Here is a 15,039-nt window from a genome sequence, read left to right on the forward strand (position 1 = left end):
TGGAGCTCAGGAAGGAGCCGGGGATCGAGGCTGGCGCGTGGCGATGACGTCACCGGAAGCCAGGATGATAGAGACGCGCCGCCTCGGCTGCACGCTCTGGCTGACGGGAGAGTGGCCAGCAAGGCGAGCGGCCGGCGCGGGCCTCTGGCGGGCGGGCGGCGTACCCCATACCCGCGACCCGAACGTGAGCACCGAGGGTTCGAGTCCCACCCCCGCCCGGGGCGGAGCCGGCGAGCGGCCTCGCGGCGTTGCAGCCGCCGGTCTGAGTGCCCGCTTTCCTTGCCGGGCCCAGGACCGGGTAGCGGAGGCGGCCCTCGTGGGGGACCCCAGTCTGAGCCGCTGACCGACCGGACGATGAGTGACAAGCTCGACAACGAAGTAAAGTGAAGGGAAATGCTGATGGGAGACGGAGGAGGAGATGGAGAAGAACGGGGTGTGGGGGAGATAGAGATGGAGGCGGGTTAGGAAACCGCTGGGAGAAAACGGGACAGGGGGATAAGTTGGGAAAACGGAACGCGGGTAAGGCTGGGTGTAGATGCACTAGTGGAGGTCGGGGTGTGGGGCAAGGGGCCCTGGGGCGTTCAGATTCTAGGGTTCAGCCCTCAGCCCAGTCCTTGCCTGTCTCCACACAGGGCCCTGTGCCCATGGAGGGCAGCGGCCAAGACAGCAGCGGTGCCCAGGGTAGCTCTGCAGCCCTAGCCCCCCAGGAGGAAGACAAGGAGGAGGAAGGGGGTGCTGAGGCGGCTGCAGAGTCCGTGCCTCAGCCAGGGCTCTACAGCTACATCAGGGACGACCTGTTTACCTCTGAGATCTTCAAGTTGGAGCTGCAGAACGTGCCCCGCCACGCCAGCTTCAGTGATGTCCGACGCTTTCTGGGCCGCTTTGGCCTGCAGCCTCATAAGACCAAACTATTTGGGCAACCTCCCTGTGCCTTTGTGACATTCCGCAGTGCTGCTGAGCGGGACAAGGCCTTGCGTGTGCTGCACGGTGCCCTCTGGAAGGGCCGCCCACTGAGCGTGCGCCTGGCCAGGCCCAAGGCTGATCCTATGGCCAGGAAGAGGCGGTGTGAGGATGAGGGTGAGCCAACAGCCACATGTATCGCAGATGTAGTGACACCTCTTTGGACTGTGCCCTATGCTGAGCAGCTGGAGCGGAAGCAGCTGGAGTGTGAGCAGGTGCTACAGAAGCTCGCCAAGTGAGTGTGGGTGCAGAGCAGCCCCTGGCCCCAGAGCTCTGCTCGGCTCTGTGCTTGTTCAGCCCATCCTGTGCCTTGTACAGACATCCTCAGGGCCTGTACGGTCTCTTGGGTAGTTAGCCAGTAAAACCCATGTATAATCAGTGTGGATAGTTGGGTCCTGAGGGAGGGGCCGGGTACCTGGGCATTTAGAGAATGGCTAGGGGTGGTTGCAGGGGAAGCAGACTGAGTCCAACCTTGGCCCCACCTCATCCTGCAGGGAAATTGGGAGCACCAACCGCGCCCTGCTGCCCTGGCTACTCTCTCAGAGGCACAAGCACAACAAGGCCTGCTGCCCGCTGGAGGGGGTTAGGCCATCACCCCAGCAGGTCAGGCCCGGCTGGTGTGGCCAGAAACTCATCTCATGTTCTTAAAGGAGCTCTTCTCACCTATTTCTGCCATCCCTCTTCTGCTTTGCGTTTGCTCTTGGTATTCATGGTGTAACTGTTACTTGTTATCAGCCCCGTTCCTTGGATGGCCAGGGTAAGGGCAGACATGTCTCTCTGCCTCCCTGCAGACCGAGTATCGTAATAAGTGTGAGTTTCTGGTTGGCGTTGGGGTGGACGGGGAAGACAACACAGTCGGCTGTCGGCTTGGCAAGTACAAGGGCGGGACGTGTGCTGTGGCTGCCCCCTTTGACACCGTGCACATCCCTGGGGCCACCAAGCAGGTGGTGAAGGCCTTCCAGGAGTTCATCCGGTGAGGGCTTATGGCTGGGCTGGGGGCCCCAGGAAGTTCCGAGGTGGTAACTCTCTCTCTGGGAGCGGAGAGTCTGCCTGGGGGGATTCTGGGATTGTGATCTGGCGGGTGTGGCTGGAAGAGAGAGCAGGGATGCTCACCCAGTCCTGGTTGGCAGATGTAGGGGGACTCAGGGCCATTCATGGCTCCCACAGGTCCACTCCGTACTCAGCGTACAACCCAGAGACGTATTCAGGCCACTGGAAGCAGTTGACTGTGCGCACCAGCCGCCGTGGCCAAGCCATGGCCATTGTCTACTTCCACCCCCAGGTCTCAGGCGGGGTGGCCCTCCTGGGGGAGGATGTCTGGGCCACAGTGAGCTGTGACATAGCCTTACAAGGCCTTTTCTGCTGCTTACCCAGAAACTGGGCCCTGAGGAACTGGCGGGGCTGAAGGCCTCCTTGGCGCAACACTTCATGGCGGGGCCAGGCAAGGCCACTGGGGTGACCTGCCTCTACTTTGTAGAGGAGGGACAGCGGTGAGGAGCTTGGGTAGGGGTGGGGCGGGTCCCTGCAAGGGCTGGTGACACTGACGGACGTAACCCTACCACCCACAGAAAGACTCCCAGCCAGGAGGGCCTGCCCCTGGAGCATGTGGCTGGAGACCGGTGCATCCATGAGGACCTGCTTGGGTTGACTTTCAGGATCTCTCCTCACGCCTTCTTCCAGGTAGCCCTGAGTTTCTGGGGATCATGAGGATACGTGGAGGGGGGGCTTGACATGATGTCAGGATGTGATGGGGACAGTGGGCTAGGGCAGTGATAAGGGATTAGCCTGGGGAGAACATCCAGGCAGGAGAGCCACAAGCGTTGTAAGGTAGGAAGATCATTTCCTATTAGATTCTCTGATCACCTTTTGGGAGGGTCATATGTAGGGGTAGGAACAGGAGTTGGGGTGATGCCAGGGCTCTGGTGTGAGCTCTGGCACTCAGAAGAGGTGAAGGGTGGGTTATCACCATCAAGTTACTCTTTAAAGCCAGGAGATTGGGCGGAATTGCTAGGCATGATGGGATTGAGGGTCATTCTGAGGACTGGGCCTCTGGCACTCAGACGGCTAGATGGTGAGGGGCGGGGGTTATCTGGAGACCTGTGAAAAGGGTGAGTGACCCAAGGATGGGGCCATGGAGGCCCCCAGGCAGGGGAATGCCCAGGGAATCCAGGTGCTTGGGGGTGAGGGGGGTTGTGCAGGAGAGAGGCCAGTGTGGGCAGCGAGACTCTGCCGGCCCACTCTCCAGGTGAACACTCTGGCAGCCGAGGTGCTCTACACAGTCATCCGAGACTGGGCCCAGCTGGACACAGAGAGCACAGTGCTAGACATATGCTGCGGCACAGGCACCATCGGCCTGGCTTTGGCCCCAGTGAGCTCTTTCCCCACTAAGAACACCCTCTCCCCACCCCACCCTATTGTCACCTGCCTCATGACCACCCCCAGTGACCCCCCCCCACACCTAGTCCAGATCCTCTTTCACTCCAACACCTCCTGCCATTCCTCTCCCTAAGGCGGTGGGGATGGGGCGGGGTGCCATGAGTCTGTCCTTTCCTGGCTTCAGAGAGTGAAGAGAGTCGTGGGGATTGAGCTGTGCCAGGAGGCCGTGGAAGATGCCCGGGTGAATGCCCGAGACAACGGTGAGAGCCAGCGCTCCACGCAGCGGGTGGGCGGCAGATGCTCCTGCTGTGTACCTCAACACAGCGCCGGGGACCCAGCCAGTGGTTGTTAGGGCCTGCGGTAGGGTGAGGGGCAGAGAGTGCAGTGGGCCATTTACTGTGTGGACTGAATAGTGTGCCCAGGTTGCCAGAGCTGGATGAGGGTGAGCCGGTTCCTTGGCCAGCAGGTCTTCCTGGGACACCTCTGGCCAGGGACTTTTAAGACACCGTGCAGACTCTATGGGGAGAGGGTGTTCTGGGTACCTTGTGACAGGGCTGTGGTTTCATGTCCAGACTTGAGCAATGTGGAGTTCCACTGTGGGAGAGCCGAGGACCTGGTGCCCACTTTGGTGAGCAGACTGGCCTCCCAGCAGCTCGTTGCCATCCTGGACCCGCCCCGTGCTGGCCTGCGTAAGTGGCCTCCATCTGGGAGGTGTCATGGGGAAGTGGGGGGCAGGGGTGTCTGTGTGGCACACCAGACAGCACAGCTTCAGGCCTGATGCCCATCCTGTTTGAACCTCCTCAGATTCCAAAGTGATCCTGGCCATCCGAAGAGCTGAGAACCTCAAACGGCTCCTCTATGTCTCTTGCAACCCCCGGGCGGCCATGGGCAACTTTGTGGAGTGAGTCTGAAGTGGGGGTCCTGGGGTGGCCCTAGGACAGGGTGGACCAGGGACCCAGTGGGCCCATGTGGCTGACCTTGACATTCCTTTCCCACCACAGCCTCTGCAGGGCTCCATCTAACCGGGTGAAGGGCACCCCCTTCCAACCTGTCAAGGCTGTGGCTGTGGACCTGTTCCCGCAGACCCCACATTGTGAGATGCTTCTCCTGTTTGAGAGGGTGGAGCACCCCAATGGCGCAGGGGCCCTGGCACCCCAGGACCCTCCACCCCAGCCCCCAACAGGGCCCCCAGTGGACACTGTACAAGAAACCAGGGCTGCTGCCTCTTGCTAGGTCCCTGGAGAACTAGAACCTTGCCCTTTCAGAACGGGGGTTCCCCAGGTCCTTGCCTCAGGATGCTCAGGCAGCATCTAGAAGGCACAAGACTTGGCTGTCCCATCTGTCCCCGTGGATCCTAGGCTCCCAAAACCTGTTCCCTACCACTCCCCCCCCCCTTCTTTCCGGGTTAGCTGGGATATAGTGCTAGAATAAAGAGTTTCTCAACTATTGATGTTACTGTGATGAAAACTCCTTAGCACACAGCGTTCCCTTTTGCCCACCCACTGTAGGTGCTGGGGGCAAGGTCAACAGGGCACCCTGAGCAGCCAGTCTTGAGCCTCCATTCCTGCTAGCACTCTGCCATCCCCTCTGCATGGCGGCAAGTCAGAGCAGAGTGTGGCATCAGGTTTTATGCTTAATGCCAGGGAAACAAACATCTCATGGCCCAGAGCTAGCTGTACACATAAGGTAGAACACACCACAAGGGGCAGCCTATCTACACAGGTAGGCCCCGTGGTCTGCCCATTTTCCCCATACCTTGTGAGGTAAGGTTCCGTCCCCAGCCTAGCCCTGAAAGGAAACCATGGGAGCTGGGGCTGGGATTGGATACTGCCCAGCTGCTGTAGGAACAGTGTGACCAGGCACAGACTAAAGGGGCTGTTTCTGTCGAGTTGAAGGTCCACAGCCTCACATGCTAAGAAGAAAGAAACACCAGTCATTCCCTTTTGGGACAGTTTTGCTTTATGCGTTCAGACAATCAAGGCTCACCCTTACAGCCATAGTTTAGCTGCCACCTGGAAGGTATACGACCACCAGTGGCCAAGTGGAGGTGGCATCAGCACAGGCTCCCCCTGCCCTCCGCCCCCACAGCATGGCTGTGTGCACACAACACTCACACCCCCACGGAGTGGGGGGGAATACAAGAGGAAGGACATGGGGAGGCTGCAGCAAGGCTCACTGCCTCTAGTTAACACGTGTGCACAAAGCTTTGGTTCACAATGGCACATCTGACTGTTCTGAGGGCAAACAGTCATATAGTCAAATGATGATTCACAGCTGCAGACAGGAGGCAAGACAGAAGCAAGTGTCTAATTACAGCAACTTGATTTGAAGGTTTTGTTTTATAAAGGTCAACAGAGAAGCCAACCTCGGTCACATAGGTGGTAAGGAAGGGATACACTGTGGGTGGCACGCAAGACCGACATTCTGTATTCCTGAAAACAAATGCCATCAATGCCAACCACGGGGGACAGGATGGAGAACAGGCACGCCCGTGGACAATGCAGCCCAGCAGTGGGCCCCTACAGCCAACAGTGCACCCCTGAACAGGACCTGGGAACAGGGAGTGGATGGCCACCACTACCTTGCACATGGGGACAACCCAGAGCCCCAAGCACACCCACATCCCCTGGGGCTCAGGGTAGGGACACAGCTACCCATTGCACCTGTCCGTAGGAGCCATCTGGAGAGCACTGACTGCTGATCAAAGGAACAGGTGGCCATGAGGCCTGGCTGCACAGGGCAGGTGCCCTTAAAATCCAGTGCAGCCACCGTCATAGGCAAGACCGCCGCCCTCCACATGCTTGTGCCAGCTCCAGGCAGGAGCGCCACTTTGTGAGCACAGATGGTCTACATGAACAGTCTTGGTTTCCTCTTCTAAAATCGTGCTAAAATGCTTAACTTGTTTATATCTGCTACGTGATTCCAAATCTATCTCCTACTCTCGCTGTAAAAGTTTCTTCCCAAATGCTAAAATATCATAAAAGCTTTAAAAATTGACGGGTGGACAGATAGACTTGACTGTGCAAAAATCTTTAGTAAAAAGTTGCCAGAGGCCAGTGAAGAGGGCCTCGGTGTCTAAGAAGGCGTGTTTTTAGGACATTAAGACTTACTCAGAAGAAATGAACCACACGCCAGCCCAGGGTAACAAGCCAGGCAGAGACCAGCAGACTTCATACTCCCACTGGCAACAGGTTTCAGGAGTGGAAAAGAATCACCTTGAGGGCTCGCCTGCAATCTCTGAAAAATAGCGGATTCTAAAATTGTGTTTATTTTAAGCCAAAAAGGTCTGAAATACTCCTTCCTATTATAACCTTTTCAGAGTAAAAGGGAAAACACAAGAGGCAGGAAAGGGGCAGGGGTGCCAGCACGCACCTTCTGACCAGACCCCTGCAGTGGCCTTCGAGAACCCGAGGAACAGAGTGCCATAGGACTCGGCCACCACTTTCTCAGTCTGTTACTCTTGTCTGTGCACGTACTAACACTCATGAAAACCTTCATCAAACCAGTCTGCAGCAAGTCCCCAGAGGCAGAGGTCATTCACAGCTGTTGCCAAGCTCTTGGCTCTCACCCGGGTGGGTAAGCGGAGTCCATCCTTGAACACATCCACTCAGACCTGTGGGTGGCCCCCAAGGAAGAGCTGTGCGGCCCAGCTGTCCCCGTGCACCAGAGCCCCACCCCTCTGGCCCTGGCCTCGGATGTCTGGCCGCAGGGGAGGAACTCAGATCAGAGGCCCGAGGCTGCAGAGTGAGTGGCGGGTGGTCTCCCTGGCAGCAGAGCTGGCAGTCCCCGCGCCTGACCCTGCTGCCTCCCTCACACGTCTACAGTGCACAGGGGCTCGCCGCCAGGCTGGGCAGACGCCACAATAGACATCTTGGGCTTCTTCCGAGTCTCCTCCTGGAAGAACAACGAAGGTCAGGGATGCCAATGATGTGGGAACATGTGGCCGAGCCCAAGCTCAAGCAAGAGGTGCCCAAGGTAGGGAACAATGTGAGGGGTGAGAACGGGGACGGTGAGCTCAGCACATTAGTGCCAGGTAGCCTCTAGTAGGAGAGCACCACTGCTCTGCCATACCAGGTGGAGGGAGAGGAGGCCTGAGAAGTGGGCCAGATGGGAGGCTGGCAGGGTCTCCCTGGATGCTGTCTCTGGGCACTACATGCTGGTGCTTCCCTGGGACTCAGAATACACCCAGAAGTGAAGGGCCAAGAAAGTTACAGCCATCAGGGACAAGCCACATGGGTGAATCTCTCTCCCTACTCCAACTTGAGGGCAGCGGTGAGGCATCTCCTGCACCAGAAAGGCCAAACAGCAGATACCCCCTTCTCAGGGTTTTATACGGGCCTGGGCAAATACCACAGCTAAAAAAGGTCCTAGCCTAGAAGCCTGTCGAGCAGGTGGCTTGAGGAAGTTGACCAGCACCAAGCCTTGCCCAGGTCCACCTGCTCTGTGAACCATGCTCCTCTCTTCCAGAAATGCCAAGGGCCTGAGGTAGAGGTCTGGGATGGCAGTCTGTCACCCAATGGACCCTGAGTAAGGGAGGCCTGGCAGGTGCACTGTCCCTGCCTTCAAACAGCTGGTACTAAGTAGAAACACCCAGAAGCCAAGCCCTTCACAGCTGCAGGCCAGAGCTGAGAACTCTATGATGTAACTAAAAAATGACATGATTTGATGCAAATGCCATAAATGCTGAAACACAAAGAAAAGGAAAGGTACTCTGGAAGTGCTGCGGGCTCACTGGGAAGAGGGAGCACTACACTGGCACCAGGAGCCGGAGACGGGTTCCTGCAGCCTGACGTCACCCCCACAGCTGCCTGCGTGACCCTGACTCAGCCCGCCCCTCCCAAGTGCAAGGGGATGAGGGAGTCGAGGGGCCATGGCCAGGGTGCTGGCCGGGCCTCCTGCTCACCCTCTCCTCGGCCAGCCTCTTCATCTCCTCCTGCAGCTTGCTCAGGATGTGCAGGTTTGGCTTGTTCTTCTTGGCGTACTGCTGCAGCTCAATCACGCTCTTGTCCGAGGTCTCCTGGGGGAGCACGGCGCCTTGCTCTCAGGAGGGCCCTAGGCAGGCCTCAGCAACACATTGTGGCCAGCGGCCAGAGCTGCATGACCCCACCCCGGCTGCCCCACCCTCAACTGGCAGACTGACAAAGCTGCAGAGAACGAGACCAGTCCACAGCTGCCCCAGCTCACTTTCTGGCCATGCCACCCCCACTTCCGCCTCACCCTCAGCAGGAAGAAGCTATGGCCTCTTCCCTTCATAAGGCAAAAGCACCGTAGCATGCAGCTGCCTCCAACTCCTGCCGTCGGCGCGGAGCACTTGCCCTGCCCTGACCCTCATAACGTAATGGCCAGAGCACAGCCTCAGCCAGCAGCAACAGCACGCTGCCAAATGGGACACACCCTGGCACTGGGAGCCCACCAGCCCCAGACACGGGGCTCTCTGCATGCCCTGTGACTTTCAGCACGGGACCAAGCTGTCCTGAGGCCCTTCCTGGGTGAAGTGGCCATCTCTGAGAACGCCTGCTGGGCCTAGGAGTGTCAGACTCCACCTGTCCTCTGAAAGATGTCAGCTGGGGCTGCTATGCCCAGACCGGACCCTCACCCTCCAAGCTTGGAAGGGTTTCCACTCATGGGCCAAAGCAGGCTTTCTCCCTCTCAATCTTAGTCCAACCAAAATGCTGCACAAAAGGAAGGGACATAAAGGCACAAGTCAGCTTCATCTGCACTACATCTGAATTTTCTCAGCAACTCCTATCTTGAGGTTCCTCAAAGCACTCTAGGGGCCCAGTGTCACCTCCTTCACTCCATCTTGTCAAGTCCAAAATGGGGGCCTCTTCAAGGATACCACAATGACCACCTCTCCGCTTACTCAGGTGCCAATAACCCGAACTATTTCTGGAAACATTAGGGGAAAACTTAACAACCACAAACACCTCCCCATGTTTCCTTCCACCTCACAAAGCACACAAACCTAAGGGTATTGATTTAAATCTCTGCAACTCAGGAAAACAGCAGAAACTAACTAGATGACGCATTCACACTGTTGAGTTAAAGGTAAACCAATATTTATAGCCAGGAAAAGCTGTCCTGCATCTCTTACTCTCTCTCAAGCTCCTAGAGGTCCTCAAACTAATCCAAGGGCTTCCAGCCCTGTGCAGCGCAGCAGATAAGACAACAGGACTTAGCTGAGAAGCTTCCTCTCCACTTAGGCTGGCAGCACCCACCACCTGCACCTCCTGCTGGGCAGCCCTTCCCATACAGCCAGTGCCACACAGCAGAAATGACCTCCCATCCCCCAAGGTCACAGACATGCCCAGTAGAGGGTCCAAGAGGCAGCACTGAACAAGAGCAGAGCTGCCCAACTTTGCCCCTGGGACAGCGGGACCCCAAACACGTGCTCCACGGTGGGGGCCCAGTTACCTGTTTGACCATCTTGCTGCTTTCGCGGCCATACATGCGAAGTAAAGACCCCCAGTTCTTGACATGTGGGTGCAGCAGCTGAAGGATTTTCTGAGAGGCCAACTGTTTCCCAACTCTCTTATTCTTACCTGCGAGGAAGACAAAATGTGGAGAGGGAATCCCTACCACCCAGCTGTCAACATGGCCACCTCTCCTAAACAGGAGCACGCCTGCTGTGCTCCCAGCCCACCTGAGGGTATGTTCTAGAAGATGGGGTACAGATGTGTTCTAGCCCTGCACTGGGCACCAGGTCTCACAAAGCTGAGGCCAGGAGCCATCCCACCCCACTTTGCAGAAGAACCCCCTTGGGGGCTTCATGAACTCAGCACAGGCATAGCTGATGAGGCCTCCCTCCCACCACCCCCACACTTCCAGAACCACAGACAAGCAACAATGGGTGTTGGCAGGCAGAGGGGAGGGGAGACTCCGCCAGAAAGCCCAGAGAAGTTTCCAGAGGGTGCATGCACTTTAGAGGGGTTTCTATGCAGAGGGAAGGCAGGGCCAAGGAGCAGAGTGGTCTGGAGAACAGTGAGTGCCAGAAGCCATCTATGGCCAGGCAGAGCAAGGCTGGCCACGCTTCTCAGACAGGGGGGTCAGTGGTGCCAGCATTCGTCCTCTGCCCCGCCTGCCTGCTCCGGAAGGTAGTTCCATGAGGACAGGTGTCTGCTGGATCACGGGGACAGCTGGGTCTCTAAGTGATTCTGCAATTTTCCCAGAGACAACTACTATGTTACCTTCCAATCTAAATAGCACTGGTTTTGTGTTTATGATAGTCATACACGGTTTCCTTTTAAAATAATGTTTTAAAAAAGTGGTTACTCCAAAAACCAAATTCAGTAAGGAGTGTACGTGGTGCACACAGACACCAGAACACGGGGACACAGAGTATGGCAAGCTAGAGGCTCTGTGGCCATTCAGGAAACCCCTCCTCCTGCCACAGGGACCACACGGTCTAACCCAAACAACCAGCCCAATCCCAGGAACCAGGAGGACAGGAATGGTGTGGGCAGGACTCCCACAGCCCTGCCTTAGGGTGGCTGGCTTTCAGAGGCCGAGAGGAGAGGCCAGTAGACACAGCACAGGTGGTCAGCACCCAAGGCAGGAGCTCAAGAAAGTGCCATAGCAGTGGCCAGAGACCCAGCCACAGAGGCTCAGGGCTGCCAGAGAAGCCACACGGCAGGATACACCCTCCCCAGCAGTCACAGGAAATTGTGACAGGGCAGCGCGAAGCAGGGGGGCAAGGCTTACACCAGCCGCGCACTGTGTGCTTGCCACACGCCATGACATATTCGCTCTTCTGGTTTTTACCAGGAACCACTTCAAACTTGATGGATGTGTCACCCATTCCATGGTTTCTTTAAGAAAAAACAGAGACAACAGGTGACATCAGCTGCGAAAGGAGGAAAGAACTTCAGGAAAGCCCTTGAAAGGCTCTTTGATGAAGACCATGCCAGCCCTTTCCCCAAACCGCTTCTCAGCGGAGGAGGACACTCTTCATGCCAGATCTGATCTCATGGACTCTGACTGACCGCCAGGCACGAGGGGCCTCTGTGCACGCACTGAACACCTGTCAACCCAGTCTTTAACAGCACCTCTTAAGCCAGGATAAATGGCTAATAAAGACACTGGGCACTAAAAGAGAAGCCCCCATAACCCCTCTCAGGAGGGGAAGCACCCGCCCTACCTTTTAAGGCACTCGTGGAGGATCTGATAGGGAGACAACAGTCCGGCCTTGCTGGTCAGCTCGTAGACCCGTGAGTCCTCAATACTGATGTGGTTAAAATACTACAAAACAAGGAAGCCACTCCTAAGTGCTGGACCAAGCCTGCTGGACACGCAGGGCTGCTCCCCATGCTGTCTGCTTTCCCCAGAAGTTCCCTGTCCTCTTTAACTGCCTCTCAAGGAGCAGGTCATAGCCCCACCTCACTGTCCAGTTGCCCCCTGGGACAGGACGAGCAGTGCTGTACTAGGTTGGGGAGAACATGCTGCAACAGAGCCTGGTGCTGCCTGGGAGCCTTTTCTGAATCTAAGTGCAATCAGACACTTAGAAATCTAAAGACAGACAACCTTAGGAGAAAAATGTGGAGATCTTCGTGAGATTATAGAAGAGAGACACTAAGTCAGACAAAAGCAGTGTATTCTAAAAAAGGACAAGCCTCCTGAAAGCTGCAAAAGGCCTGGCTGGCTCCCGTTTCAAACAAAGTCATCCATCCTGGCTCTGAAACCAACCACTAGTGAGACACCACCTAACCAATATGTTAGGAGAAAAAAGGGAAGTTCTGCACAACAGAGGCAGGCGGCAGCCAGGAAGTGGCTGTGACCCCAACAAGGCTTGGGCCTCTGCTGAGCCACCCCAGTGAAGGGAGGCCATGACCTACCCACTCAGCATAGCCCACCTCCCTGTTGGGGACTGCTGGGCTTCGGGGCTGCCGTAACAATGTACCACAAAGTGGGTGGCTTATTTTCTCACAATTCTGGAGGCCAAAAGTCCAAAATAAGTCAGCAGGCCACATTCCCTCTGAAAACTCTCAAGGAGATCCTTTCTTGGCTTTCCTGGGTACTGACAGCCCCACACTTTCCTTGGCTTGTGGCAGCACCGCTCCCATCTCCGCATGGCCCTTTCTCCACCTCCCTCCCTCTTCTTATAAGAACGTAACACTGCTCCTCTGGGCAGGGAGGCAGGGGTTCCTCTCCCTCCACCAGCAGACACAACGGAGTCAAGAAAAGCAAGGCACTATTTCTGAAGAGGACTGCTGATTCTGATGAGCTGAAAATCTCCCATTTGGCTATTGTCTTCCAACAGGTCCCCACAAGATACCTCCACTTACAAGTGTCCATATCAGCGGGGATCCGTTTCCAGGGAAAGTTATTCACCAAGACATCAAGCCCTGGCCCCATCCTCAGTGGCAGGCCAAGTAGCCAAACCATCAGCGGTGGCTGGCTCTCTCACTCAGCCTACGAGGACCAGTCTCTAACTAGCAGCCAGCACCTGGGCTATGGACCAGGCTGATCAGGTAAAAAAACAGCTATGTGCTCAGGATCCTCCCTGAAAGAGCCAAGGCACACATACACAGCTGGAGAACACCCACTCAGAAGCCCAAAGACACCCAAGAGCCGCTGGCAAAGGCCCACGCCACAATTACCCATACCAGGTGCCATAGCCACATGTGGCTGATGGTTAACCTGCAAGGGACAGATAGGAAATGCAGCACAAAGGGCAAAAGTGACCCACTGACAACGGTATGGAAGAAGCCTTACATAGAAGCCTATGCCCAACAGACACTTAAGGACCATGAGGGAGCACCACGGACAGCCCAGCACCCATAAATTCAACAATTCAGAGAAAATGGACTAACTCCTTGAAAAATGCAAACTACCCAAACTGCCCTTTTCAAGAAGCTGAATTCGTAGTTATAACTTTCCTGCAGAGAAAACTCCATATGCAGATGGCTTCATTGGTGACAACTGCCAAACATGTAAGAGGCGGGGGACACACCAATTCTAGACGACCTTCCAAAAAACCTTAAGAGGAGGGACAATTGCCAATTCATTTTATGATGTTAGTAGTACCCTGTTATTAACACCTGACAAAGAGAAAATTACAATCTGATATCCCTCATGAACACATGTGTAAAAATCCTAGACAGTATTAGCAATTCACAACCAGTAACAAATATAAACAAATATATGTAATGCCCAAGTAGGAGTTATCCCAGGAATGCAGTTTTTAAATAAATCAACAAAATTCACTCTATCAACAAATTAAAGAGGAAAAGGCCTATCATATCAATAGCTGCAGAAAGGGCATTTGACAAACTGTCAACACCCTTTCATGATAAGAACACTCAACAAACCCAGAATAGAAGAACCTGTCCTCAACGAGATAGAGGGCACCAACAAAAAACTGACAGCTAACATCACAATCTGTGGTCAGAGGCTGGATCACTCCCGCCTAAGATTGGGAACAAGACTAGGATGGCTGCTCTCCCCACTGCTACTCACCATGTATTGGAGCTTCTAGCCAGAGCAGCAAGCCAAGAAAAAGAAACAAAAGGCACCCAGATTGGAAAGGAAGAAATTCAACCATCTTTAATCACAGTCAGCCTACTCTGTACACAGAATTCCAAAAATATCTACAGAAAAAGCACTAGAATAATACAGTTAGTGAAGATGCAAGATACACAGTCAACATACAGACAGTAAATTCCGTCTCTCTACACTAGCAATCCACAGTCAGGACTGAAACCAAAGTGCTACTCACAACAGTTCCCAAACACGTATGAAACACTTCTGTCTAAATCCAAGAAAATGAATGCAGGATTTGAACACTGGAGATGACCAAGCAACAATAAAATGACATGGAAGAAAACCTCAATAAATGGGGAGACACACTGGGCTTGTGAGCCAAAAGACTCCATACTGTTAGGAAATACATTCTCGCCAAATTTATCTACAGATGTAACACAATTCCAATCAGAATCTCAACAGAACTTTCCCTACTGACATACTGCTTCTATATGTAAGGGCAAAGGAGCAACAAAGTTGGAGGGTTCACAATCTGATTTCAAGAATTCATGTCACTGGGGCACCTGGATGGCACAGTCAGTTACGCATCTGACTCTTGGTCTCAGCTCAGGTGGGGATCTTAGGGTCATGAGACTGAGCCCTGCATTGGGCTCCCCACTCAGTGAGGAATCTGCTTGGGATACTATACCCTCTGCCCTGCCACACTCGCTCTCTCTCAAATAAATCAATCTTTAAAAAAAAAAAATTCATCTCATTAAGAATGTGTGGCATTGAAGGGACTGACACATAGACCAAAGAGACAGAACCAAATGTAGAGACAGACCCACACACACATACATGCTGCTCTCCACAGATGTGCAAAGGCATCCAGTTGAAAACACATCTACCGTACTGCCCAGCAAGGCCATCTTGGGTGTTTACTTAACTACGCTCATAGGGAAAACCCTGACAGCCTCGTAGCAACTAAGTGCTAAACACCCAAAACTGGAAATGTGTTCAACACCCCTCAATCAAAAAGAAGAACACACCCAGCACTGCCCTATAGTGGGCAGTCAGCAGCAAAAACAACCCAACCATCGACACAGTCAGCAGCAAAAACAACCCAACCATCAACACAGGCACCAACAGAGACGAATCCTACGTGCATCACTGAGTTGGAGCCTGGTTCTCAGGCTACCTACCCTGGGACTCCACTGATAAGACATTTGGGAATTGGCTAACCTA

The 15,039-nt window shown here is 54.7% G+C and overlaps 2 protein-coding genes across 2 annotated transcripts in view; one reads left to right on the top strand and one right to left on the bottom strand.

The window, feature by feature from the left end:
* The first annotated feature begins 48 nt into the window (after positions 1 to 48).
* Positions 49 to 4,784, top strand: TRMT2A (tRNA methyltransferase 2 homolog A). Its single transcript, XM_080820875.1, has 12 exons — positions 49 to 378; positions 633 to 1,195; positions 1,455 to 1,563; positions 1,752 to 1,933; positions 2,128 to 2,242; positions 2,335 to 2,450; positions 2,529 to 2,640; positions 3,206 to 3,328; positions 3,521 to 3,596; positions 3,909 to 4,025; positions 4,141 to 4,237; positions 4,338 to 4,784. Exons 1-12 carry the CDS (start codon positions 355 to 357, stop codon positions 4,567 to 4,569), a joined length of 1,866 nt encoding a protein of 621 aa, XP_080677001.1. The 5' UTR covers positions 49 to 354; the 3' UTR covers positions 4,570 to 4,784.
* A 490-nt stretch (positions 4,785 to 5,274) lies between these two features.
* DGCR8 (DGCR8 microprocessor complex subunit) overlaps positions 5,275 to 15,039 on the bottom strand; it is a 36,401-nt gene continuing 26,636 nt past the window's right edge. Inside the window, exons 10-14 of the mRNA XM_080820878.1 lie at positions 11,474 to 11,574; positions 11,038 to 11,144; positions 9,751 to 9,878; positions 8,240 to 8,353; positions 5,275 to 7,230 (exon numbers count right to left, since the gene is read on the bottom strand). Of these exons, the coding sequence (XP_080677004.1) occupies positions 7,147 to 7,230; positions 8,240 to 8,353; positions 9,751 to 9,878; positions 11,038 to 11,144; positions 11,474 to 11,574 (534 nt within the window). The 3' untranslated portion in view covers positions 5,275 to 7,146. The remainder of the gene's footprint in view (positions 7,231 to 8,239; positions 8,354 to 9,750; positions 9,879 to 11,037; positions 11,145 to 11,473; positions 11,575 to 15,039) is intronic.

Source organism: Martes martes, assembly GCF_963455335.1.
Source record: "Martes martes genome assembly, chromosome: 13".
NCBI lineage: Eukaryota > Metazoa > Chordata > Mammalia > Carnivora > Mustelidae > Martes > Martes martes.